The 26,888-nt window shown below is 42.7% G+C and overlaps 1 protein-coding gene and 1 long non-coding RNA gene across 5 annotated transcripts in view; one reads left to right on the top strand and one right to left on the bottom strand.

Moving 5' to 3' along the window:
• The window catches only part of ABCC8 (ATP binding cassette subfamily C member 8), a 154,203-nt gene that overhangs the window by 72,179 nt on the left and 55,136 nt on the right, over positions 1-26,888 (bottom strand). For 3 of the 4 annotated variants that reach the window (XM_006277172.4, XM_019477068.2, XM_019477070.2), the window contains 8 exons: positions 22,130-22,264; positions 20,576-20,738; positions 13,640-13,680; positions 12,257-12,402; positions 6,912-7,017; positions 6,578-6,688; positions 3,542-3,617; positions 3,346-3,451 (listed from right to left, as the gene is read on the bottom strand). In XM_006277172.4, coding sequence (XP_006277234.2) covers positions 3,346-3,451; positions 3,542-3,617; positions 6,578-6,688; positions 6,912-7,017; positions 12,257-12,402; positions 13,640-13,680; positions 20,576-20,738; positions 22,130-22,264 — 884 coding nt within the window. The remainder of the gene's footprint in view (positions 1-3,345; positions 3,452-3,541; positions 3,618-6,577; positions 6,689-6,911; positions 7,018-12,256; positions 12,403-13,639; positions 13,681-20,575; positions 20,739-22,129; positions 22,265-26,888) is intronic. The other variant, XM_019477069.2, reaches the window with a different exon arrangement.
• On the top strand, positions 16,471-20,191 carry LOC109280546 (uncharacterized). The gene is made up of 3 exons (XR_002086914.2): positions 16,471-16,560; positions 17,224-17,449; positions 19,719-20,191. It is a non-coding gene; the product is annotated as an uncharacterized LOC109280546 (long non-coding RNA).

Raw genomic sequence — 26,888 nt, 5'->3', positions numbered from 1 at the left:
ATTTGGTTCATCCACCCAGTCCTTTGGGCACCTAGGCACATGCAGGGAGGTTGCTCCAATGTGCTGTAATTACAGTGCGCTGGAGCAGACTCGATTAATCAGAGCTCCTGAAGACTCCAGTAATTACTACGCTCCATGGAGCAGACTCCAGCATCCCCGTGCTGAAAAGTGGCAGCAGGGACACTTTAACTAAAGCTCGTTTGATGAGCTTAAGTTAAAGCACTCCCACTGACATTTTTCAGCACGGGGCCACAGATACATGTGATGCTCTGGGCACTTTAATTAGAGCAGCTGACCCCCAGTGTCCACTGCTACCTAGGACTGCTCTGCCTTGGCTCATGAGTGACTGGTGCCTCCTGAATCTGGGGGGGCACCCACAGAAGCTGCTGATGGAGGTGGCCCTGTCAAGGGGTGCACCCGCCCTACCAACAGCATCAGTGTCGGCCATCAGGGGTGGCACTGGCCCCATCAGAGGGGGCACGTGCATCCCCTACCAGTCGCCTATGTCCCAGCTCAACATACTGTGATCGTGGATGAATATGTAAGCAGCATGTCCAGGAGCAATAAATTCTAGTGCAAACTGTGCCAAAGTTTATTGTTTGCATGTGTAGATGTGCCCCCTGATTATGTCAGACAGAAAAGACCCTATCATACTCAGACAGGGGTGCTCATGGCCACACCAAGCTTCCTTGGGCGGTTAACCTTTGTACTACTTCTATACTCAGGGGAGTGCATAAATAACATACTTAACTTTTAAAGCTAGCATCCAGTGCAACAATGCACTCTTTCTGACTCATTGCATTCTCTGAGTACTGATCCTTTAATGCAGCAAGATCTTCATGTGAAAGTAATGCTAGATGAGGTCCCTGCTCTATTTTCCTGTACAGTATTGAGATAACATCCCCCCAAATTCATTGTTCCCTTTACTTTCTTCCTTCTATTTTCTCTTTTCCATCTGTTTTTTTCCCATTCCAAATTTGTTTTCTCTCTGGTCATCTGGCAATTTCTAGTAATTTAATTAGAAAATAATGAACTTCAGTACAGATGACAGGGTGCTCCAAGCACTGTATCTGACTGGTGCATCCAGGCCAGGATTGTTAAAGAAACATAGATGCCTAAAGATGAAATTTAGTGTGTAATGGGATTTCAAAAGTGCCTAGGCACCAGTCTCCTATTGAAATCAGAGGTAAGTGCCAACTTGCTTTTGCTAATCCCACTAAGTGCCTATACACAGCTACTAGGTTATCTGCAGTTTTAGGCCCACTAATAACTTTAAAGAATACCTTTCTAGTGCCACTTGATGAAACATTCAGCTGCATATTGATAAAAGCTGAAAGGAAGATTTTCCCTCACACACTTTTTTCAGCTAATAAACAGCTATATTGTAGCCAAAGAAATATGCAAAGACATAATTTTCCATATTCATCCAATATCAGTTTTCTTTAGAGACTGTGGTTGCATCTACATAAGTGGTGGACTGCACAGTTGTTACTGCCTAGTCATTTAGTACTTGCTTAACTGGTGTTACTGCGCAGTCCCGACGCCGCACAGCTATTTTTAGCAGCTACTGTGCAGTAGCAACAAGTTACTGCACAGTACCTCGTTGTTACTATGAAGTAGCATCGGTATCATGGTTTGTTCCCAGCAATGATATGTCGTTGTAGCAGCGAGCTATGTTGATGTGGCTTGTTGCTTTGGCAACGTGGCATCGTGTAGACGCACCCACTGTGCATTATTTTTTAAGTAAAACATCTCTCACATAGGGCAGGATTCTGATACCTTTACTCACATGGTGCAGCATCTTATCTACATAACTAAACAGAGCAGAATTTGGTTGGTAGTATATATTAAAGTTACCAACCAAAATCAACCAACAAATCAAGAATTATTATCATCCATTCAGAATTTATTGTTTTTTCTTCCTTGTTTATCTTATATTGTTGAATCTTTTTCGGACTCTCTCTCAATATGAGTTTGTAAAATTACTAACACATTGGGCCTCAGTCTTATTTGGGGCCTAGAGACAGAAATACTCTTGGATTATAAACAAATATATGCATTATGACAAATAAACTAGTTATCATTGTTTATTAGCAGCTTCATCTATTTCAATAACATTACTTCTTTTTTCCTCAAGAGTCTCCAAACCATGCTCTATACTTGGGTAAATAATAAAATAGTATCATTATCCCTGTTTCATTGGTAGGAAAAAAGATAGGGTGAGGAAGTTACTTGCCTGAGTTGAACTTGTACTTAGGACTAGAATTGTACTTAGGACTAATGTTCCTGAGTATCAGCAAGAGACACTCAGCTAATTCTGAGTGACACATCAGCAGGATCTGTCATTTGACCCTACTGCATGACCTTGGGTAATAAAGAATTAGGAGTGATAGAATTAAGGGTTATTTTGCAATGTGAGTTACTGAGCCAAGCTTTTGCCTTGTCTTAGGAAGAGTACTGTAACAATGACCCAACTAATCACCTTTTTGTGTTTCAGTCTCCCCATCTATAAAATGGGGATAATAATACCAACTTCCTCGGTAAAGAGGTTTAAGCCAGCTATTTCAATTCCTTGCACTCTAATTAGCTGAGGGTGTGGGCACGATTTGCATAAGGTCTGTATAATTACTCTTCAGAAAAAGTACAGTAGCCAAAATCTCTTATTAGCCAATCAGAGTGCAGGGACCAGCTTTATACCTGCTTGTCTGCTCCTTACTTCCAACTCAGCTGGAAATGAAAGCATTTAAGTCTTTTGGATATATTGTTAAAGGGATTTACCACATATAATTATAATATAAAGGGATTCATCAGGACACTGGGCAATCAAAAAGTTCTACACTTGTAACATTCATAAGTTGAGAAACAGTTCACACTCATGCACTTCCAGTAATAATGGAGAGGGTGAGATAGGACTGGAGATCTGAAAACTTAGTATAGCTTACATCAATTGACATTTAACTTGAAAATAGGAGACTAACCATGACTATTCCTTGGTCTTGGGGTAAGGAGCTTTTCTTCTCTTTGTATGGCCCATACTAAAGTCAAATAATTGTAATCTATATTTGAAGAAGCACAAGGACTGTTTATTTGTCCGCCCCTGGAGAAGGGAGATGGGAGTGAAACAGGAGCACCCTAAAAACACCCCCATTCATGATCTGTCTCTAACCTCTGGGATGTGGGACCACTGATGAGATGAGGGGACCTTCTGGGATCAGCTGCCCCTCGAACACATGCCCACAATCCACTAAATCCGCAAAAGCTATGCATGTGGTTCTGAGGATAGCATCTGGCTCATTTCTAGCCTGTTATTGCTTATTGTAATCTTGAACCTTTAAGAAAATTTACCTGTTCCAGAATATGTTCCCAGAAATCTTCTGCATCTCCCCAAGTGTTGCTAGCAAGAGTGATGACTTACCACAGCCCACCTGTCCTACGATCATTGTTAATTGACCTGAGAGAGGGGAGAAGCACACTTGACGGTCTGACTTGCCAGTTATTTGCCAGAAATGTCTCATTTTGTACATCTGATGTAGTTTGGTACCTTGAGGGATTTGGATATCGATGTTGGACAGTGCTGGAGCTCCTTCGGGCGTCCAGGTGAAAAATCCATTTGTGATCTACATCAATATGGTGAAAAATGAAAAACATAGAAAAAACAGCTACAGCACACACCTTTGTTTTCAGCATAGCGAGAAACATCCTTTGGCTTCCTTAGCCTGCGTATGAGATTGGAAGATGCCACTGTACAGAGAGGCAAAACTAGCGGTAAAATTGAGGCTTTTGGTGCCTCACATTCGTGAGGCAGCCACAGTTCGTGTGCATGGCACTCTGCACCCATGTGAGTATGGGAGCTTGACAGAAAGTGGTGAAAAGCTTCAGGGAGAAGTTTATTTCCGCAAAACAATGATAACATTTTAAAACTTTGCTGCACCAAATTTGGTATCTTGCCCTGAAGGTCTGCAATACCTTAAGTGATGGGAGTCTTTTAGCATTATGTGCCATGGTTAAAGCAGACCTTCTGCAGAGCAGTGAATGTCACTCTATATATATAACTGCAGTCAGAGTCCCAAGTAGAGTGAGGTGACAGAACCTTCCACAGGATACACCCACAGGAAAAAGGTGCTGCTGCTGCTATTAACTCTCCTGTTACTTTGTGTTATGGTCCTTATCTTCCTTTAATGGACTTTAAGTGCAAGTGCATTAAAGGAACATACTTTTTCTTTCACCTGTTCTAAGTCGTTATCTGGAGTAACATATACCCCAGACTTGACTGGATAGACTGGAAACTGAGGAGCAAAACTTTGAGCATTATAGATACATCAGACCTGATTCTCCCCCTGTTTATTCAGTGAGAATCTGAAGCAACTTCACTGAAGCCAGCCGGCTCTCAACAATGAATGAGACATCAGAATCTGACTCAGAGGGTGCATCTACATGAGGTGCCTCTGTGCAGTGGTCACTGTGCATTTATTAAGTACTTGTATAAGAAACTACTAAATAAATATGCAGTAACCAGAGTTACTGTGCAGCAGTGCCAGTGAATGTCTTTTAAGCGATGCCACTGCACAGTAGCCTAATAATACTGTGCAGTAATGTATTAACACTGTCCATGCTGTGATGTGCTACTGCACAGAATTATTTAGCTACTGCACAATCAACATCTCATGTAGATGCGCCTAGCATGTCCTGGTAGAGGAGAAGGTAGACTGGAGCATCTAGAAACCTGACTTGCATTTTCCACAGGTTTGAAACTGACATCTGTCTTTTTGGGAACCCAGATGAAAAAATGAGACAGAGTTTGTAGAGTCCTTTCCTCTCCCTCTAGATTGGTGATTCTTAATCTTTTTAGACAAAAGACACCCCTCAATAGGATAGGTTTGAGGCAGTTTTCATTCATTTTTTGACTAGAGAAAAATAATAAAGCAATTATTCTGTCGCAAAGAGCTCATGAAGACCACCAACAGGTCTTAATTTTTTTAACACTGTGGAATCCTATTCCTATCTCTGGACTTATCACATTTGCACATCACGCAATGCTAACTTTGTGTGGCATCCCAGGAAACCCTTGAAAGGATCTTAAGGCATCCTAGGGTGCAGTGGCACTCTGACTGAGAATCACTGCTCTAGATAAAAGGCAACCACCAAGGACTCCTCTCTTGAAGAAAAGCCTTGTTGGGAAAAGGAACAGTAGGCAGATCTTTGAGAGAAAAGAGAAATTAGTGGCACCAGGGGCTGGGACAACCTGTGACAATTGAGGTAGCAGATGGAGCTAGAGGTTACTTGATCTGTGTTTTTGTTTCTATAGCCCCCTCTACATGTTATATCTATTGGGCTCCCCCGCACCAGCAATAAGACAAGATGAAATCTAATGTGCAATCCCACAATCATGCCTCCTGCCATGCATGTGGCATGGCAGAAGGCATGACTGTATGGATTGCACATTAGATCCCACCGCATCTTTCCCTGCATGTGTAGAGGGGCTCTACCTTACTTAAACTGAAATCTTGCAACCATTGTCTCATTTTACTACTACTGCTGCAGCGACAGTACTGGCTCAGGACTGCCTGTTGCTATTCTCCTATAAAGGCTCCCTCAGATTTCCTCTTTATCTCTCTGCCAGTCTGATCCATTTTAATGGGATCTGAAATCACACTAACCAATGTCATTTTACCCAAGAGTTGAGTCAAGATATCAATTGGGGTCTTCTCAGAGTTAAAAATGTGCTAGTCAGTTGCCCTACTAGGGCTCATTGGTAATACATGAATTGGCAAAGATGTTCCTCACTTTGGCTAGGAAAAGACATTGTATTTGTCCCTGGACAAGTTGTGCCTATGTTTGTCCTGGAACAGAAGTATCCCAGGATTGATGTGTACACACATCACCTTTCTAGTCTGGTTTTAGTGAGCAGATGAATGCTCTGTCACTTTTCTGCCACGGTTTCAATGATGCAACCCCAGGACTACCATTCAGATGTAGTTTGCAAGGTCCCAGGATAAACTGTTAGTACTTCTTGCCTGTGAACCTTTTTAGGATTCATCCTGGGACAATGGTCATGGACAACTGGATAACTGCACTTTGCTCTGGAATAAAATGGTTTATCCTTTGTTGTGTCAGGGACAGTCACGCAAGAGCAAAACAGGCTGAACAGATACCGCCATCATTACAACAGCCATCGATATTTGCTATTTCTATAGCAAGTCAGGAACATCAATCTTTAAAATGAAGTTCTGATTCAATGATTCTAATTCTTTCTTTGGAGAAGCTGAATATTTTTGTACTGAGATCAGAGCTACTTATTCAGAAACTCTGGAAAGATGGAACAGCTAAGAAAAAATGTAAATGGTACATACACAGTCATAAAACATTTACAATTCAGCAAAGGAATCTATTCTTTTCCTAAAATGAACATTTTCCTGAGGAAACAACAGGGAACACTACCCTTTGGCTTTAGTTTCCTTGGAGTGGAATGAGATGTCTGACATCCCTAGACTGGACTTGGAACCCCACTGTAGGTGCTTAAAGGATTTTTAGTCAAATTTAGTAACAGCATTATTAGAAAGAGTGACCTTAATATCACCTTTACACAAAAATCATCCCCTTCTGTGATGTTAACGGGTCTTCTCATGCAAGAGCTGTAATTGTTCCAGTCCTCTCTGGCAGGCCTCTTACGGTTAACAACTTTGAGGGGCTGTGCAAAATCAGGAAGACAGAAATACATGGTGATGGGTGGTGGGACCAGGAAAGAGTGTCAAATAAAAACAATCATGTTATGATCTGTATGGAATATAGGGTATTAATATGGATTTTTGCTATTGCAGTATGTTATCTGGAGTGATCTGGAGTGTAAAAAATGTACAATGGGAACAAATTGGTCCAGCCACTTGGTGTACAGATGAACATTTCCTACTTACAACTGCCTGGTATTTGCTGTGATTGCCTGCATTTCTTTGTTCTGAACATTTATCATGTTCTTCTCCAATTTCTTCACTTGCCAAAAATTCGCTCAACTTCTGCACACTGAAAGGAAAGAAAAGGGATGAGGCTGAATGCAAAATTAATTTTTATGTTGAGGGCAATGTTCATTAGATTGAGGATACCCACTGCAGTGCCTCAGCAGTTCAGTCTGCTGGGTAGTCTAAGTTTGCTTCCTTTTTGGCACAGACACCTATAACAGCAAGAGATTCTTGCACCATAAAACTGAAAAAGGTGCATTTTTCTTTACTATGGTTAGGGCCTTTTAATGGTTATTTCAGATACTTCTTGGCTCCCTTCCTCTTCCTACACCTTCAATGTGTAGTACAGAGAAATTATGATAAAATACTTCTTCAGGTATAACAAGGGCATAGCAATTAACACTACTCGTGGCTCAATTTGAAGCCCTAGAAAGAAACAGAAAAATTAATGTCATTTAAAGTACCACATAATTAGTCCTAATGAACAAACTGACAAGGCATTAGGGTCTTGAGGGAGTCTTTTCTATTTTCAGTGGGCCAAATTGATCCAATGTATCTGCTTTAGGGATGAATTTAGCCACTGTAGTACAACCTGTAATCTGTGGAGTGGCAGTAAGGTTGAGTGTGCGTAAAGAGGCAGAACTGATGAACAAATGAAATTATAAAAGGAACCCATCCTATAGGCCAGCACCAGAGAAGTACAAAGTACACCCCAAACAGCTAACATGTAATTTGGTAGAATGCTATTACCTTCTCATTTAATAGCCCTTGATGCTAGTTTTGCATGTGAGCACGTTCTTACAGTATCCATGTAATCTCCGGAGGTAACAGGCAAATCAATTCTGTAGAATAAAACATTTGGCCCTGCACAACTCAGTATGAAATAGGCACAACAAATTGAAAGTGTCCAAATGGCAGGCACTAACAGGATGACCATACCTGAGGAACAGAATTAAATACTTATGCCTCCACTAAATGGCAGCAGGTTATGGGAAAATAAGCTGACCTCACCGTATTGGTATAGGGCTGTGCTTCTCAACCAGGGTGCTATGGCACCCTGGGGTACTGTGCTGCAGGATGCCACAAAATATTAGTAGTGGTTACTACTAACACTTACGTATCATTCACAAGATAAATCCAGAGATTTCAAATAGGAATCCATAGTGTCAAAAACTTTCCGACTTATTGTGGTTTTTCTGAGTTCCTTGTAACAGGAGACTTGATCTATTATTTTTTCATAGTCAAAAAATGGGTGAAAGCTAAAAGCTGACATTTTCCAAGGGGCACCTTGAGTCTAGAAAGGTTGAGAACCACAGATATAGAAAGATACAAACTGTACCTCGGTGGACCAGTATGACTAAGGGAATGCCAGGTAGGGAATGCAGGGAGTATTTCCAGTTTAGTCTCTTCTACTGGGGATTTCTCTTCAGACAGAAGCTTAGTTTACTTCAAGAATCTTAGAGCTCTTGCATGAGAAGACCCATTAACATCACAGAAGGGGATGATTCTTGTGTAAAGGTGATATTAAGGTCACTCTTTCTAATAACGCTGTTACTAAATTTGACTAAAAATCATTTAAGCACTGATGTTGCCTTGGACATATTCTCATATGATCAGCATTGCCTACTCTGTCCCCAGTTAAGGCATGGTTGTGGGGTACTTGGACCAGCACTTATTTGTACCATGGAACTTTCCTGTTGTCACGAGCCCTGTGCCAGGGTCTGCCAGGGATTAAATCTGGCCCAGAAACAGACACATGTCTAAAGAATTCAAAACCTAAAAAGGGAGACTAACAACCTAAGGTAGGACAAAAGGATTTAGGCCGTAGCTATTAATACAGGAAAAGTTTCTCAAGGCACAGGTCTATCAGAGCAAGGGAGGAGATGGGAGACATGTCATGAGAGACCTTTACATGTAGGTTGGATAATGTACTAGAAAAACAACATTGGGAATAATCCTGTCTTTCAGGTTGGGAGTACTAAATGATCTAGTGGAAAATTTCTGTTTCTGATGGGTCAAACTGTGGACCATTATGAGTAGAGGCCTGCGTGGAACTTCACTCTCATTCTCTGAGGAAAAGTCAAGGAGAGATTAAGCATAATCCTTCTTAAGGTCACCTGGTAGGCAGAGGAACTCATTTGGCTATATCAGCCTGTAAAAATAATGCTGCCTGCTTCCTTAGCAAGGTTGGCTGGCTCTGAAGACTGATGCAATGAGGCCAAGTGAGGAGTATGGTCTAGCCTTCTCCCTGACACCTTTGGGGCCTGCAGTTCCAGTGCTTCTGTGAAAAAGGGTCTTCAGATATGAAATGGTCTTGTTCAGCTGCACTAGCAAGAGTAGGTAAAGGATGCATCCAGGTTCCTTTTCCCTGCCATAGTCCCATACAACTGTAACAATCAGGCCCCTCTGAATTTGCATCAAGATGGGGTACTCTGAATGTTAGTGGTTTCCTCAGAGCAAAAGGAAAGTCTTCTAGTTGCCAAGATAATACAAGTTCTTCAGAAGCTCTTAAACTATTCTGCTTGTCCTAGGGTGTTGTTGTGCATGCTGTGCAAACATGACAACTCAATATTATGAGAAAATGCTTTGTTAAGATGATGACTCACATCCCAAGAGGCAGAGTTAAAATGCCATTCTAGACTTAAATATATGTGTGCTGCAGAGGTCTGATGGACACAGCAGTTTCACAAGGTGAACTTGATAGTTTCTAGGCTTCTGGTTATCTCCACTAGGGATCTTATTTTAAACCATCAGAATGGAAACACTGATTAGACTACAGTTGTTATTTGCAAAGCTGGATACATGAGTGGTTTCATATTAATGCCACTCCAAAATCAAATCCTCTTGCTTGCTACTAGACACCCTTCCTTCACTGGAGAGAAAATTGTATGCTACATACTTTGCCCTTGAAGTCTTCACCTTTAAGAAGTAAATCAATCAGCTGCTTGGTTTTATTTTTATATCACTAGCACCACTCAGATTAAAATACTTTCCAAAATATCCTTCTGAATTTATCACTTTCCTAGTGATCCTCCTTCTCTGAAGGGTAATTTATTCTCCGAGACCCTAGCCATAGAACCCGGGAGGTTTTGGGGTCATATTTGGAACAAAAGCTCATTTTGATTCTTTTCACAAATGAAGCTCTTTTTATCTGGGCTAAAACTAGTAAGAATGTAACTGTCATTTGCTTTGACAGTGTCAATGACTATCCACTCTGTTGCTTTGCATGTGGACACTACCTGAAGAATTAAAGATGTCAACAAGTTTCTCCGTGAGGATATATTGTCCTGTACATCTTCCCGTGTTAAATGTTCTGGGTAACGTTAACATGCCAAGAATTGCAAAATGACAAGGGTGCAAAGCCACATCACCCAGTTAGTGTGTTCTTTCTGGGCTGCTCCAATTTCTGGAACATATTCTGCCTCGCTTGATTGGAAAGTTTACCCATTAAACTACAACTTTCCATGCATGTTTGTTCAGCTCTATCAGGTTAAGTTACCTCTCTCTGATCTTATTGATCAGCTTTTCATTATCAGGCAGGTGAAACAACAGGGCACAATTAAAAAACCCCTCAGTTGATATATGCCCTCTTGGCACAATGTCAGACTTGTACCAATTATATTTATGCATTCTCATCTACTTTGATACCTAACCATGCATGCATGTGTATGGGTTGAAAATATCTAGGCCATCCTCTGACCACACTTCATCAAGCAAAAGGGCCCAATACAAAACAATGCATTCTGGGATGCTCTCCTACCCAGGCAACTAGGAAGGAAGACGACCTGTCTACATTGCAGACAGGTAGACCACAAATTGGCTGCAAGAAGAAAACCACTTAATAGCATAAGGGACCACTAACAAGAACAGCACAAGGCTGGCAGTCACTGGTAGTAGCCGTCTTTGAACAAGCTATGCATAAATGGACTCCGCAGTCATCATTACAAATCATGAAAAATGTTACAACTAAATCCTTACACTGTGTCCAAATAAGTGCTACATGCAGGCGATAGGGTGACAGGCTGCAAAGGCTATTTTCCATAAACCTATGAATAATTAGCTACAACCCCAGCCAGCCAACCAGTAATGGTCCTCTAGGGGCCGCTATGTTGGCCAGAGAGCACCATCTTCCAGTCCTTCTATTCTACAGGCTCTAGAAAGGGGTAGGAATAGATTTGACTACATTGACTATACACACTGGAAGCATGCCCAGATCCCTGTTTGCTTCCCTTTTGTATGGCCAGAGTGGCACAAAGTGGATGAGGCACAGACCAAAGTCTGGCTGACAGTTTACATGAGGATTTAGACAACCATACATAATTATATAAGGAGGTAAAACTATATGTATTAGTTACTGTTTGCAAAGTGTTTTGTAAACAAATTACTGAGATAAATATGGTGTCCTTATTCAGACAAATTACTCATTAAAATGAATGGGAGTTTTGTCAGCCCAAGCACCAAACATTAATCTATTAGTACTATTGTTGTATACTTGCTTAGCACATTCATTATGAAAAGGAAGTTCAGTTGGTTCAGACTGAAAATGTATTCATTAGTTCCCTCCCCACCCCCTTGACTTGGACAGTATATTTCTAGTTTTCTATTATATAGCAGTGTCTGTTAAAAACCTAATTTTCCAATGCACTTAGCCATAGGAATGTGGGGAAAAAGGGGCAATACAGCCCAAGTGATACACAGTGAAGCCCATGTGCTGATCATTTTTTCACTTCCAAAATTTTTTATGATGGAGGGGAACATATGACTGATTAAAACTAAACTACACAACAACAAAAACGCACTTTAGGTGAGCTTTCATTTCATCTTCTGTTTCTGTCTACAAGCAAGCATACTTACTTAAGCACACTCTCAGAGTGCAGCACAGAATACATTGTAACACCATCTTGCTATTAATTTTATACAACAAAATCTTTCCCATGGACAACAATGGCAGTTTATTAGCAGATAAAAATGTACACTTGCAGTTTCACCACCAGTGAGTTAGAACAAGGGTCAAAATGCACAAGCCCAAATTCTCTGCTGTGAAAATGGATACAATGTCAGGCTGATTAGTATCACTCCATTAAGTTCAGTTAACTAAAGACATCAGTGGAGCTGTGCCCTTTCTCACTATCTGAGATGTTGATGCAGAGATAGTACAGCAAGAGACAACATTTAATGCAAGGGGTTGGTAAGCAGTTTATAACTAATGGCAAGGAATAATCACAGCATTAGTTCTGAAGTGTACATTTTGGGACTAAACAATAAAGGAAAGGTCAGGGGGCAGTTCATTCAACACTTCTTACCTGACTAATGCTTTGACCGTAGATCGAACCACACTGGACAGCAGGAACAAGGGAGTGACAAGAATGTGAAAGAGGGATAGTGAAGCAAAGGCCACTTGTGGAGAGAAATCATCATCTTTAGTCAGGTGGGCATGGACCACAAATGTCTATAGAGACAATGATGACAGACAGGCCTCAGTCTTAAACAAGAAAACAGACAACATAGTTCACCTTTCCAATTACTGCAATAGCAACCTTATTTATAATTAGGGAACATTGTACAGGCATGTGACAAGGGCGCCTTCCAGGCCCGATGTTAGCTCTGGCACACCCTTGTCTCTGAGCAAACTGCCCGCCTTGCTTTCTTGCCACACCTTGTTATTAAATGATTAGTAAGTTAAACAGGCTGTAGGCTGCCCTTCGAATGCCCCAGTTGTAACAGTTGTTTACATGCTCCATCCACCCCTTACGTGTCCCATGCCTCGCAGATGTTTCTGCCAGCCAAACACATACATGCAAACAAACACACACTGGCCTCCAAGCCCTTGGCCCCCTCACTGGGCTCTACTGGGGTCATAAACCCCTTGGAGCTTGGGTGGCCACAGCCGTGCCTGGCCCTAGGGTCTTACAGCCCCACACCGCCCTCTCACTGAGGCTCCACTGGGGTCTGCCACCCCATCCAGCTCAGGTGGCCATAGCCCTACCTGACCCTCTACCTTAGGGTATTGCACCCTGTGAGGCTCAGATGGCCACAGCTGTGCCTGGCCCCCTCTCAGGGTCTCTGTGACGGACCCATGAAGAGCCTGGGTACTGCTCCAGGTCCCTCCCCTGACCTGGGTCCTGCTTCAGGACTCCCATGAGACTGGCAATTGCTACACTCCAGCAGACTCAATTCGAGTCAGGAGCTCAGAAGCAGTGATGGTGACTGTGGCTCTGTCTCTGGCTCCAATGACGTGGGTTGCTTCCAAGTGGCCCACTTTCAAACCTAAGCTCTGTCAAAGCAGCCCCCCACTGCAAGATATTGCCAACCCCCCGCCTTACATATTCCTTTTTAAATTAAAAGAAAACAAAGGAATCAGTGTTGGAAGCCGTTTAGACAAACTTTCATGTACAAGGTACCCTTCTTCAGACACCAGAAAGCTTGTCTAAAGCTTGCCCAAACCAGATTTATTTTGTTTTTCATTGGCCCAATAAAATAAATCCTTGCCTCTCACATATTTCCTGGACTTCCACAGGCCAATGTTGCTCCAACACTCCAGGACTACCACAAGAAAAATCTGGTATTTCTGTTTTTTTACTGCTGCTTTATTTGCAACAACTTAGTTTGGAATTCACTAATCATTGCTTAAAAATGAGACAGAAGTAGAATGTAATCTATTTCTATTAAAAAAAGTTAATACTTACTGTAAGTACAGCTGCAATTGGTATCGCTGCATTCATAAAAACTGTGAAGGAAAACCAGCAACAGTATTTAGACATTAACTAAAATTAACAGTGATCAAATATAGTTCCAGTATAAGTATAACACATTATAATATATGCTATTATTGAATTTTTCCATGGTATTTTCTATGCTTAGAATAGAAAAAAAAAATACATTTATCAAGGTTTATTTTACTTAAGTAGAAATGTAGTGGCTGCTAATTTAGTTTATATGCAGAATTATTAAAATACACAGCAGGCATGCTTACACGAGACACTACTGCACAGTCTGTGCATTTATTTAGTGTTCATATAAACAAATACTAAATAAATGCTCAGTAACCTTACTTACTGTTCAGTAGCGCCAGCGAGTGCCTTTTTTGTGATGCTACTGTGCAGTAACTTAATACTATTGCGCAGTAGGGACGTGCCATGGATTTTGCCACACAATGCTATTGTGCAGTAAAATTGGGCTACTGCAGTCAACAGCTTGTGTAGACATACTCAACATCCATCAAATCACTGTGGGAATATATAACTGGATTATACATTGTATTTCACTGCCAGAAAGCAGTGCAACATCTGCTTTTACTGGTACTGCTCTAGTGAAGTTGATTGCATTTATACCACAACTGGCATGTCCTCAGTTCAGTAACATTTCAAATAATCGATGCCATGATTACAGTAAAAATGGCATTCTAAGACCAGAGTCAACTGGTGGCTTATTGTTGGTGATTATTTGATGGAAAATAATAAAGGAAAGAGGAAAAGGGTGAAAGGTTTTTGTAATGGGGTCTCCTTCCAATCACTTCTTAGAAGAGCCAGGGTTTGCAGCCTCAAAGAATGGGAAATTATTGGTGTTACAGTTAAGGAATTTAAAGGCAACAGACCCAAATACTGCAGATCCCTAATTATTGTTTTTCTTCCCCTTCCAAACTGGGTGTGTCTACAAATGCCAATTTAAGGCACTTTAGCCCGATTTAAGGTACATTAAGGTTGCGTGTCTACATGTGTGCACCCTTAATGAGCCTTAGAAATGGCGACCTTAGGCTATTCATGCCTAAATCTGATACCTGCAAAAGCACGTGTTAAGGTGCATTAATGCTGTGTATGTACTAACTTGGAACTAACTTTAGTCCCACATCAGTCCACGCACATGGTGTTAATGTGCTTTAATGCATGCACATGTAGACGTGCTCCTAAATTGCCTAAATGTCCATTAAGCTAATGCACATTCAATTTAGACATGCCTAAATGTACATGTAGACATGCCCACTAAGGGAGAAAGTAAAGTTTTGTCCTTAAGATAGTGGCCTAAACCTCATAAGATTTGGGTTCCATCCTAGTTCTATCACAGACTTCCACTGCAACCTTTGGTTAGTTGTTTGAACTCAACAGGCGCATCCAGACAAGGGTGCATGTGCCTCTTGCCCAGCCTCAAACCCCTTTGAGGCGGGGCAAGAGGCACGTGCGGGAACGAAAAATGTTCAGCACGGGGAGAAAATTAGACCCCTGGACATCCAGGGGTCTAAATAAACCGAAACTAAAAAAAGCGGAGCAGGGCACGGTCCCGGACCGTGTTCTGAGGCAACCAGAGGCTGTGTCCCCTGCAGAGATGTTTTGGCTGCCAGAGAGTCTCTGTGGTTGGCTCCTCAACCTGGTGCTGAAACACACAGCAGGCCAGGCCGCATGTTCAGCACCAGGGCTCCAGTGCTTGTGAGTAAGGGGTCGGGGGGCTGGAGAAGGGGGGAGGGGACTGTGGGGGGGACTCCCACTGGTTCTGCCCGCTCCCCCAGCCCCTCTGATGCCCCCGATCACTTCCTTGCCTGGCCCCTCCCCCTGCCAGCCACCCAGCCCCCCCTAAACCCTGCCCTGCCTGGCCCCATCCCCCCCAATCTCTGTCCCCTCACCCCATAGTTTAAAAAAACCAAAAAACGCCCCCTGGCACTTACTGGCAGTTGGAGCTGCCGTCTGGCTGACTGGGGCCCCGCCTGCACACTGCTAGGCAGAGGAACATCCCCAGTCCAGGCCCTGCTGCCCTGTGCTGCCTGGGGGGGGGGGGGGCTCTGCCAGGAGGCCCCAGAGCCCCCCCACCCCTGCTTCTAAGGTAAGTAGAGAATTTTTTCCCCATTTTTTTTCTGGGTTTTTTGGGGTTTTTTTAAAGTGACGGTGTCTGGGGTTGTGAGGGTAGCCATGGGGGCCTGGGGGTGCAAGTTGGGGAGTGAGGCTGGGTGCGGCTGCCACTGGGGGGTCTGGGGGAGTGAGGGGTGGGGCAGTCATCAGGGGGCTGGGGTGGGGCATGTGGGCCTTGCAGGGGGGGTGGTAGCCCCTGTGGGGGCAATTTGGCCCCTGTTGGGGGGCTGTACCCCTTGAGTGGGGGCCATAGCCCTGTTGGGGGGCTGTAGCCCTTGTGTGGGGGCCAAACCCCATGTTGGGGCACCGTTACCCTGTTGTGGAGGCCATTGCCCCTGTGGAAGGAGCCAGGCAGGGTTATTTTGCCCCAAGTGGCACAATTTGCTCCACAACAAAGTGCACGTCCAAGCACGTGCACTGAGGCAAAAAGCCCTGGCGCAAATTTGCACCGCTTCTATTTGAGCTGCTGCAAGCGCACATGTTTGTATGTGTGGACGCGCCCAACTGCTGCATAGTGTATGTGCATCTGACCTGGCTTGAAACCATGGATTGGCAAAACCTGCCAAAGAAGCTGGGTAAACATTCAGGCAATTAACCTGTACTGAGATCTATACTGTCATGTCTGGAATCCTGCTGATATCTGTGCTAACTAATTTAAAATCTATCTTGGGTATAGCTGATCTGTTCACCGCAGTTACAGTGGCAAATCATTCCCTTCCTGCCTAAAGGGCATATGAATACTCGATTTGTCAGGATTGGCTATTCAGATTGTAAGTATCTCTGGGACCAGGGGTATGTCTTGATGTACATTTGTACAGATTCTAAATCTGATGAAGCTTTGATCTCAGCTTGAGCCTACAGCTGCTACTGAAATGCAAAAAATAACATGCTATGCTTTCTTCCCTGTCCTCAAGCAGTAGGGTTCCTCCCTTGTCCTAATGCTACAGGTTCAGACTCATCAATCACTACAGATTATAGGGGTATTAAGAACAGATGGTTGAAGACCATAAAGAAAGTACAATTTCTGACAGGGGTCCACTTCCAGATGGGTCATGCATACAGATTAACCATGCTGCAATAACTAATTATCCATTTGCAAACACAAATTCTGCTTGATTGTGAGGCAGCTCCAGTCATATCATAAGCTGCTTTTCATCTATCTCAACCTACGATGGTATGCAGTTAAGTGTCAACCACATTTACTTGACCTTTGATTTGCCTAGCCTTATTCCCTGCCTAAATATGAGAGAAAGAGATTCTTTTTTCCCCTATGGACTTCCTAAATTAAATTATTCCTTTTTCTAAATTAAATATCAGATTTTCCATTGTAATAAAACAATGATCTAAGGAAGATCATGCATATGTCATTTGTATATTTTCTATTAAATGTTAAGAGTCACTAATTGAATTATGAATTGTGTCACCCTCCTCAGCCAACTACTGTAACGTAAAGGCCTTCTTCAGCGATCCCTTACAGTCGAGGATGATTGTCTTTCATAACTGTCTTATCTATGTGACCAAAGATGGCTGATGAGGCCTATCTGGGATCAGATACTAGCTATGCTAGTTCTACAGCAGTTAACAAGGATGAACGGCAAAAGTACTCTACTTGCTGCCATTACTGAATACTGTACTGCTTTAATACGTCTCTTTTAGGAGGTGAGTTAGGCATATTATGAGAAACTTCATTGTACCTATCTTAGGAAAATATCAGTAGTGCCTGGAACACTAATAGAAAAAGTATAACCACAAATGTTATTTATATCTATGCCAGTCCTTTCTGTCACTAGGCATTGTCAAAGTTCAGACAGTTAAAATATTCCCAAGTTATTTTATCTGGAGTGGATTGTCCTCATTTGACCCTCAAACAGTTTTGGCTCACTCTTTGGCTAGCCTTTTTTGGACATGAACTCTCTGAAGGATTTAATGTGCTGCTGGATAGACATTTTAAGACTATCCTTCTAGTTTTCATAAATAGATCTTGAATGAATCTGGAATGTATTCATTCCTTTCTTGAAAGTTTTATGCATTTTAAAAATGTTGTCAATTTTATTTAATATACAACTCAAATTTATTGTAGAGAGCGTATGTTTGAAAATACTTGTTAAAACTGAGTGAAGGTCATATATATTCACCAGTTACTTGAGAGAAAAAACACCCCTTAAGAGTAATTTCCTCATCTCTCCCTACCTACAACGCCTACTATGCCCGCAGCAAAAAATACCAACCAACCAAACCCCACACATGTTTAAAAGGCTGGAAATTTAAGGTTAACTTTACATATCAAAACATTACGGTTAGAGCTGCTTACAATACTGTTTAACTTTTTTTTTGAGAAAATTTTACTGTTTTGCTTGTCCTTCACTTTGCTGGACACCTTCCTTCTGTATATCATATTTTGTTTGAAATTTGAAAACATTTTGATACAGGACTTTTTGATAAAGACCTGTGCAAAGTTTGCCTGATGTAAATGTGTATTGCTGGATATACTGACTGATTTGTTTGCTTGACTCCTAATGTTGTTGGGGTTTTTTGTTTGTTAGTTTGTACATGTCTGAACAGGAAATCCAGCAGAAGATAGATCCTAGCCCAGGGGTCTGCAATGTTTTTGGCTGAAGTGCCAAAAACACCCCAACCCTGACCCATGCTCCAACTTAGCATGGCAGAGACAGACCACAGGGGAGTCTTGAGGGTTTTGATCCTTATTGCTGGTGGTGGCTGTATGCGTGCCTCTGGGTGGATGGCTTGGGAGGGGCCTGGGGCAACGCAAACCTGGCCCGTCCCCCATCTGCCTGGAGGAGGTGTGTGTGCAGCTGCGGCTGCCATGGAACCCAGCCAAAGGCTCTGAAGCCCAGTGCAGCTGTTTGCAGCCTTCCAGCTTCCTGCCACAGCTGGCCCAAGTTCTGGGTAGCTGCAGCAGGTGGCTAACAAGTTGCAAGCAGCTGCACTGAGCTGTGCAGCACCGGCACTGGCTCTGTCAGCAGCAGCTGCATGCACACTTCTGGGCAGATGGCAGGAGAGGGGCCAGGGTTGTGCTGCCCCAGGCCTCTCCTCCACCATACTCCCAGAGGCATGCATGGGTTATCTGCTGCGAGCACCCAGACTCTGTGCCCAGCAGCAGCTGCCCAGAGCCTGGGCCAGCTATGGCAGGCTGAACAAAATTACCTTATGTGCCATGCTCTGGCACATGTGCTAGGAGTTGCTGACCCCTTCCCTAGCCTTTTGCAGACTGCCTAGCTGCAACATAAGATCAAATCTGGGAAGTAACTGACTGACTTGGCTATAAGGGTAGGTATGCTTGTAGCTATGCTTGTGGTTGATCTCAGTAAGACCACAAGTTCATTCCAGGTCTCAAATTTTAAATGACTTTCTTTCAAGGAAATAATTGTAATGATTATGCAGTTACTGCTTTTGCTTGTTTGCTCATCTGTTTTTTATATTTTAATCATGTGAGTATGTGGTATATGTTTCTGAGGATAAATTTACTTTTGGGTTCAGACAGTGCAGATCTGTCAAAAGTACTTTGTTCTTGGAATGACACAGACTGAGAGCTGAGGCGGGGAAAATAAATGGCTGCTGACAGACGTAGGGAAAAAAAAGCACTTTACTGGAAGAGGCAGCGGGTTAGTTCAACTCAACTCCGCAGCATCTGTATAGACTGTGCACTTCAGTGGGGCATTTTGGCGCTTTTCTCTAATAGCCGATTTGATCAGCTATCAGATAAAAGCACCAAAAAAGCCCAGCTGAAGTTCCCGATCCGATCTGTGAGCCATGTCAAACCAACATGATGCCTGTTCTGGGCATGTACTGGGCTTGGTGCAGGGACATGCTGAGATTAAAGTGCTGTTTTGTTTTGTTTTGCTTTTTTATATCTGTAAGCAGCCTGAATGGCTTAGATTGGTGATTGGTTACTCTGTTTTTTTTGCAGGAAAGTCTGGAACATTGACACTTTTTAAATTCTTACTGCTTCACTTCCCATAATGCCAGAATCCCATGGAAAATCACCCATGTTTTGTAATGAAACCTTCTAAGCCTGTGTAACCTCACAGCTACTCATTTTGTTTAAGCGAAAACAAACCACAGCTTCAGTTCTGCCTCCTGTTGGGGTTCTAAATTTTGGCAGTTTTTATCACTCACAGGAAAAATTCCTATGAATCACAAGTAAAACATCAAAGGAGCTGTTACTCCCAGTTTAGGATGATAGGAAGTTTGTACAATCCTCAGGATACACAGTCAGACAATGCCCAGATATGAACTGTTCTAGAAAAGCCTAAGTATTTCTGCTTTACCTTTGGCACCTGGTCTTCCCAACTCTAACACCCCCTTTCTGTGCTCTACAGACAACTCCACTTCTTTCAAGACCTTTGTACAAATATCAGTTTAGATAATAAATAAATAAATATAAACCCAGCGCTCTCATCTTTCATCTCATTTGTACATGTATCCAAACTACCACCAAACAGTTGGCAGTCTCCACTCAAGCAAGACCCAAGACTGGACAAATGGAGAGTAATGCTGGAGACAACTGGGGAGTAATGGCAAAGCTGGGTGACAAATGTCACACAGCACTTTCTCCCCACTGGTGGCTTTCTCTCAGGCTACCATCCAATCGTTCACTCACCCTGGCCTCCATATTCAGTTATATATTCCTCATACTAGCAAAATTCTACTGAATTAAATGGAAGGAATATAGAATCAGACCCTAAATCAGCTGAGAAACAGTAAACTCATCAGTATGCAATTACGTACTAGCATATTAGCTTATCAGCAAGGGAGGCAACTTACTCGATATGGAGGTATAAAGAGCAAAGGCCTTGAGGCTAGTCATTTCTTTTAACCGGGTTTCTTCCACACTGCTGTGAAAGATGTGTTCCCAGGCATAGAGTTTAAGGAGTTTAATGCCTCGAAGCATCTCATTTGTCTTCTTCAGTCTCTCATTGGAGTATTCCTGTATAAATATAAATTAACATACAAGTACATATAAATTAATTTTAAGACGGGATCTATGTCACACTGTAAGCGGCTTGCAGTCCTTAACACATCAGGTAATCAGTCAATAATATTTAGCTGCCTAGTTAGCTTTCCTCTTGTAGGGACAAAATGTTCTAATGCATCTAAGTGAAAGGCCGTGGCACTTGCACTCCTAAAAGCATAGTAATTATTGAAAATCCCATGTCTAGATTGGCTTTTAGTCACATCCAAGAGTTGGAATGACTTGTAGAGTGCAACACATTTGCTGGGATTTTCACTGTTTAAATATGTTCCCACTTAAAATAATTCTTAGTAATTGCTGACATTGAAATAAATAGTTTTAATTGAAGCTAATGACCACAAAGACTATCATACAATACACTAATACTGATGCATTTAACTGTATATGCATACTGTTTCTTGTGCCTTTTTTCCAAGGGCAATCCATGGTTGCTCAGATACTACTGGGATGAGCCACTGTCTTATCTGCTATTTAGCTTAGGCTGCACCTGCTTCTTTCCCAGACCTGAGGAAACACACTTTGTGCTTATCTTACAACTCTCCCAACTATACTGCACTAATAAAAGATATAACTAAAAAAGGCCTTGCTTCTCATAAAGTAATCACTGTGGTTTGCACAGCTACACTGCCTTGGCTCTGGATCATACTAGAGGATTCTTCCTCCCCATATATTGCAGTGAGATCCCTCTACAAGGCCCATTTACTTGGGTTGTGTGTGTATGGAAGGAGCATTTGTTGCTAATGGGCATTTATATACACATACCTTTTTGTCCCGTGATGCGCCAGAGATCCAGATGCGAGCTGATGCAAACTGCGCTGCACTGTGTGCAGTTGTATAAGTGGAGAAATGCGCATCAGTGGACAGAAAATGGTGGTAGTGTACTTTTGAACTAAAACACTTTCTATGTGTTTTAGTTCAAAAGTGTGCTGCTGCCATTTTCTCAGTGCTGACATACATTTTGTCACTTATACAACTGGAAGTGATGCAGTGCCGGGCGCTTTGAAAAGTGCCTGGCGCTGTGGTGCTTGCATATGTAAAAATGCCCACTGAGGTCAATAACATTTCAAGTCAACGTAATGATCACTGACTTCACATAAATTTGTAAGACAGGAAAGGAGAACAATCAAACATGTTATCTGTTGTAAAGAGAAATAAATACCTGCTTAAATGTAAAATAAGATGTTTCTTTCCTAACTGAGACTATCACTTTCTCAACCTTCCTCTGATGTCCTTGAATGTTACAAATATATGACTGCCTGTATTTGGTCAATGCCATATGCCTATCTTTGAGATCTAAATGCATATATGTACATGCCAGATTACATGTAGCATCTGAACATACTTACTAATGTGCTTCTCTGGGCCTGTGAAAGCTTTGTTGCCACAAAGTACTGGACAGGTGCAAGCACTATGATTACTACTGCTCCAATTAAGGCACTGATTCCAAGCAGGTAGTACAGCAGAAGAACTCCTACAATAATCTGGCATGAGAAAAGGGGAGAAGACAAGGAATTACTTCATTCTGTGCATGAAAGGGGAACAACAGTATGTGCACACAGCTGCAGCACAGCCTGGCGGCATGGACAGCTGCGTGCAGCTGGTAAGTCTGGTGTGGTGGGGGGGGAGGGGGAAGAGACTTGCGTGGCTCATCTACTCAGCCGGCAACTCCCACCGCTGCTCCCGCTGATCATTCAGGAGGGCATGGGGGAGAGGGGGCGTGTACCCCCAGATCTACATGGAGTGGGCTGGGGAAACTACGGTGAAATTAGGGGTGGCTGAGCCCCTCCCCGTAGCCCCCCTCCTAGTGCCACCACCACCTGACCCGAGCGTAGCACAATGCAGTCCCTGGCCCCAGCCTACCCTGCCCTGCACAGATCCAGGGGCATATGCCCCCCCATGCCCTCTCGGATGAGTAGCGAGAGCAGTGGTGGGAGCCACGCCCTGCCCTGGACAAGCCACGGCTCCGTCCTGTGCCTGCCCCGCCCCAGGTGCGCAGTGCCTACCCCAGCCCCACTCTCTCCCTCAACACAGGGGTCTTTCGACTATATTGGAAATCGCGCCCCCCCTCACCCCCACGACCCTTACCTCCCCTCTCCTTTTTCACCACAACAGACTTACCAGCTGCATGCAGCTGCACTGGAAATCAGATCAGTATTGGCCGACATGCCTCCTTAAAAATTGGCTATCGGTATCTGCCCCCAAAATCTCGATCAGTGCACCTCTATTAGGAAGCCATGATGAAACTATCTTTACTGCATGGGCTCCATATTATAAAAGCAGTCCATATAACAGTGTAGTGCTCGACAGCTTCTTCAACGTAGCACACCCATTTTTCTTAACCCTTTACAGTAAGTGTTTCTAGCCATGTCATTAACAGTTATTGGATATTTGTTTTAATTTGTTGATCAGCTGATATAATGTGTATTTTACTGGACTTGTACATACTTTTGTTACAAACTTTTACTGACTTGAGCCTTTATTAAGAGAAGAACTTAGTCTGATCCCAATCTGTGATCCTTCAGTGTATGATGCATGAGAAAAATAAAAATGTAATTCACTGAGACTTATGCATGCATAAGGGCTGTAGCTTTTCACAATGGAAGCTAGCTTCAGTGGATGCTAATATTATGGTAGATATTTTATTCATTTTGGCCTTAAAGCAGAGAACAGGATATTATACTACACAGAGAGAACACTTAAGCCAAAATTCCAACGCACATTTTCAGGTACCAAAAAATAAGGTACAAATTTTCTGAACAATTTACATGTCTTAAAATTTCTAACTCAAATAAACACCAGCTATAAAAACTTCTAAGAAGCTGTTCACAGGATCCTGTGTGCCTAAAATACAGGACTCATATAGACTTTCAGAAACCAAAAGTGTACAGATAATCAGGCTTTTTCTCCCAGAGTAAAAATGGCCACTCCAAATGAAAAATAACATGGGAACAACTGGGGTTTAATCACTCCCAGAGAGTTTTTCCTGGGATAGTGAATATCTGTATGTGGTCATTGTGTCTTCCTTAAAAGAAAAGCCACTAAAGCAGGGGTGGGCAATTATTTGGGAAAGAGGGCCACTTACTGAGTTTTGGCAAGCCATCAAGGGTCGCATGATAGGCAGCCAGAGGCAGATAAATATTAATTTTCTAAATTTTTTAGGGGCCCCATGGGCTGGATAGAATGGCCTGGCAGGTCACATCTGGCCCCCGGGCCACATTTTGCCCACCCCTGCACTAAAGGCATAGTTGAAGGAGAAATACTTCTCTTGTCTACATACAGCCTGTCAATTTAGGGCAAAAAATGCAGCAGGGTTTGAAGATGACAATATTTTCTTAAGATACTATAAATTACAAAGCAAACATATACTACAAAATAGATGTAACTCATTTGGCAAGAGGTTTCCAGTAACAAATATTAACTAGTATTATTCCAATATATAACAGTGAACAATATGGATCACTGTCATCCTAGCTACCCCAGATTATATAAACCCAAACCCTCAGATAAATCAGGATGCAGGACATTATATTGCACCATCCTTTTTTAAGTTACTGAAAGAAAAAAAAACACCCTGGCAATTTCCCTAATATTTTGTCTGTTGTTCTCTCTCTGTGGGTTCAGGCCTAATGCTTATACAAGAATAGAAGCTGTACCCCTCTATCTCGTTAGGCTTAAATATGCCTTAGGACAGTAGGATTGAGTTTATAGCTCTCACTCTTATTAATGGGATTTAGATGTACATATGGAGGAGAGAAGAGAATCATTATTTTGCTCATTAAAATATAGGCTTGCTTGGTAGGGGGTGTTTAAGACACCTTTGACCTCTATGCAACTTTTCACTTTCACTCCCCCCCAAACAATCCTCTAATGCATCTCTGCTGATAATTTGAAGCATATTAAACGTAACAGGACAGACATCTTAACATTTATAGTATGTATTTAGCAAATATATGGCCTCATGGAACAAATAAAAGGAATATGGTATGAACTGTGTGGAAGTCCAGTTGAGACCAAAATATAAACACTAATTGAGGTGGAGTGTCTGTAAGGCTGACTGGCATCTAACTTAGGCCAGAAAACCTAAGAGTTTATGAATCCCATGTAAAGGCAGGGAGCCTCTGCCCAATATCCCTCGTAAACCTTCCCCAGCTGCCACCATGCTAAGCCTATGTGCTCTTAAGCTTTGCTGGGTCTCTGTAGGCTGCAGCCCTGCCTCTTTCCTTGGCACCTCTGGCACACTTTTCTGAGCCTGGACTGTATCTTTCCATCAAAGAAAAGGGATCTCACAGCCCAGCTGGATGAGACCCTCAAGACCAGTGCTGACTCCTAATAGCTTGAGCCTACCCTTTCTCACAGGTAGAGCCCAATGGGCACTCTAGTATCTCAATCAGGCACACTTGACAGTTGGAGCAAACAGATATAGAGACTTTGTTAGAAACCGAAAAACCCACCATTCGTCAAACAAGAATTATCCAACTCTAGACAGGAAAACACACCCCTAAAAATATTTCTTATTTTACCTTCCACATTTAAGTTTTCTTGGAGTGAGAGCCAGGGTCCTTTAAGTAGTCCAGGATGCCCATTCCCTCCTGCAAAGTTTCTTCTCATTGTATCAAGCATACTATCTTTTTTCTGAGTAGCCAGGCACAGTTTCCTTCTTCTTGAGCTGGTTTTCCAGTTAAACAGAGCCCCTCCAGTATGATTACTCCCCCCACCTCCCCCGGCTCTGCTCAAGTTTGTCTCTCTGCCACTGTGTGTCCCTCTGACCCAAATCTCTCAGGGCACTTTTACACATGTTCTGGGGGTGGTGGTGGTGTGTGTGGGCGGGGGTGGGGAAGGGGGCTCTTTAATTAGAGTGGCTCTAAGAGTCGCTCTGATTAAAGATCCTCAGCATCTTGTGTATCAGTGTCCCTGTGCTTCAAAACGGTAGCAGGTGTGCTTGAACTAAAACTTGTTCGATGAGCATTAGTTCAAGCGCCCCCGCTACCATTTTGAAGTGCGGAGATGCTGATACATGAGATGCAGAGGCTGGGTGGAGCATGATGATTACAGATGTGCTAGAATTATAGTGTATCAGAGCAGCCTCTGTACTCGTGTACAGGCACCTTCAGGTTCTGCAATTTAAGATCCAATATTAAAACCTGGGGTTTTTGTTCTTTTGCCTTCCACTGCCTGAATGCCAGCTCCTCCTACAGAGGTTGGAGAAAATTTGTTCAGGCACTGACATTCATTCATAATTGATCTATTGAATGATAAATGCTCTTTCCATTCATGAGATAAGGGACTATTAAGGAGTATGCAGTAATAGATAGTTATACGACGTAAGGATGCAGGCAGTTCACAAAGTCAAATTGTAACATTTCCAAAAATCATCACAGCCTCCAAGCAAACAGCCCTACGCTTTGTGAATTATTGCCTCTGCCTCTATAGTTGTTAGGGGATCAGCTGGATCTGGCAATAGAGGCCCCAGCCAAAGCAGAGGAAAAGGCAAAAAATTAATTTGTTATCCATCTCTGGGTTACTGTGGATACAAATGCATAAGGTTTTCTGTCAGCTGTGGGAGCAGTAAACATCTGGGATAATACAGCCCTGTATTTTTCACTTGGGTAAAAATGTCATCCTTTCATCATCTCTCCCATACTATGAGAACAGGAGCAAACATTTTCAAGGCATGCATGGGACAAAAAAGCCTTTGCAATACAAGTATATGCAAGTTAATAACTGAAATGCATGCTGAAATACATAATGGATTTTACAAGTCACTCACTCATGAATAGGGCCTGATTTAAATCCTGGGCCTAGTCACGGTTTGGTGGCTCCTTTAATCTTGGGGTCCCCCCAAGCATCCCACCCCCACTGCTGATCAGCAAAGGGGCCCCCCATTGGTCTTGCAGCTCATTCCTGATAGCCAGAAGGCTAAAACAGCAATCTTAAATATGCTATGGTTTTTGCCTCCCATTTGGTCAGCAACAAGCAGTGGGAGGCAAAAACTACAGCATATGTAAAACCATGGTCTTCCCCTCCTGGCCATCAGGAACAAGTGGTGAGAGCTGGGGCCAACAGGCCAATCAGTGGCAGGGGGCCACACAGGGGAACTCCAAAATT

The sequence above is a fragment of the Alligator mississippiensis genome, chromosome 2, assembly GCF_030867095.1.
Source record: "Alligator mississippiensis isolate rAllMis1 chromosome 2, rAllMis1, whole genome shotgun sequence".
Lineage (NCBI taxonomy): Eukaryota > Metazoa > Chordata > Crocodylia > Alligatoridae > Alligator > Alligator mississippiensis.
This window is presented reverse-complemented; position numbering and strand designations above follow the sequence as displayed.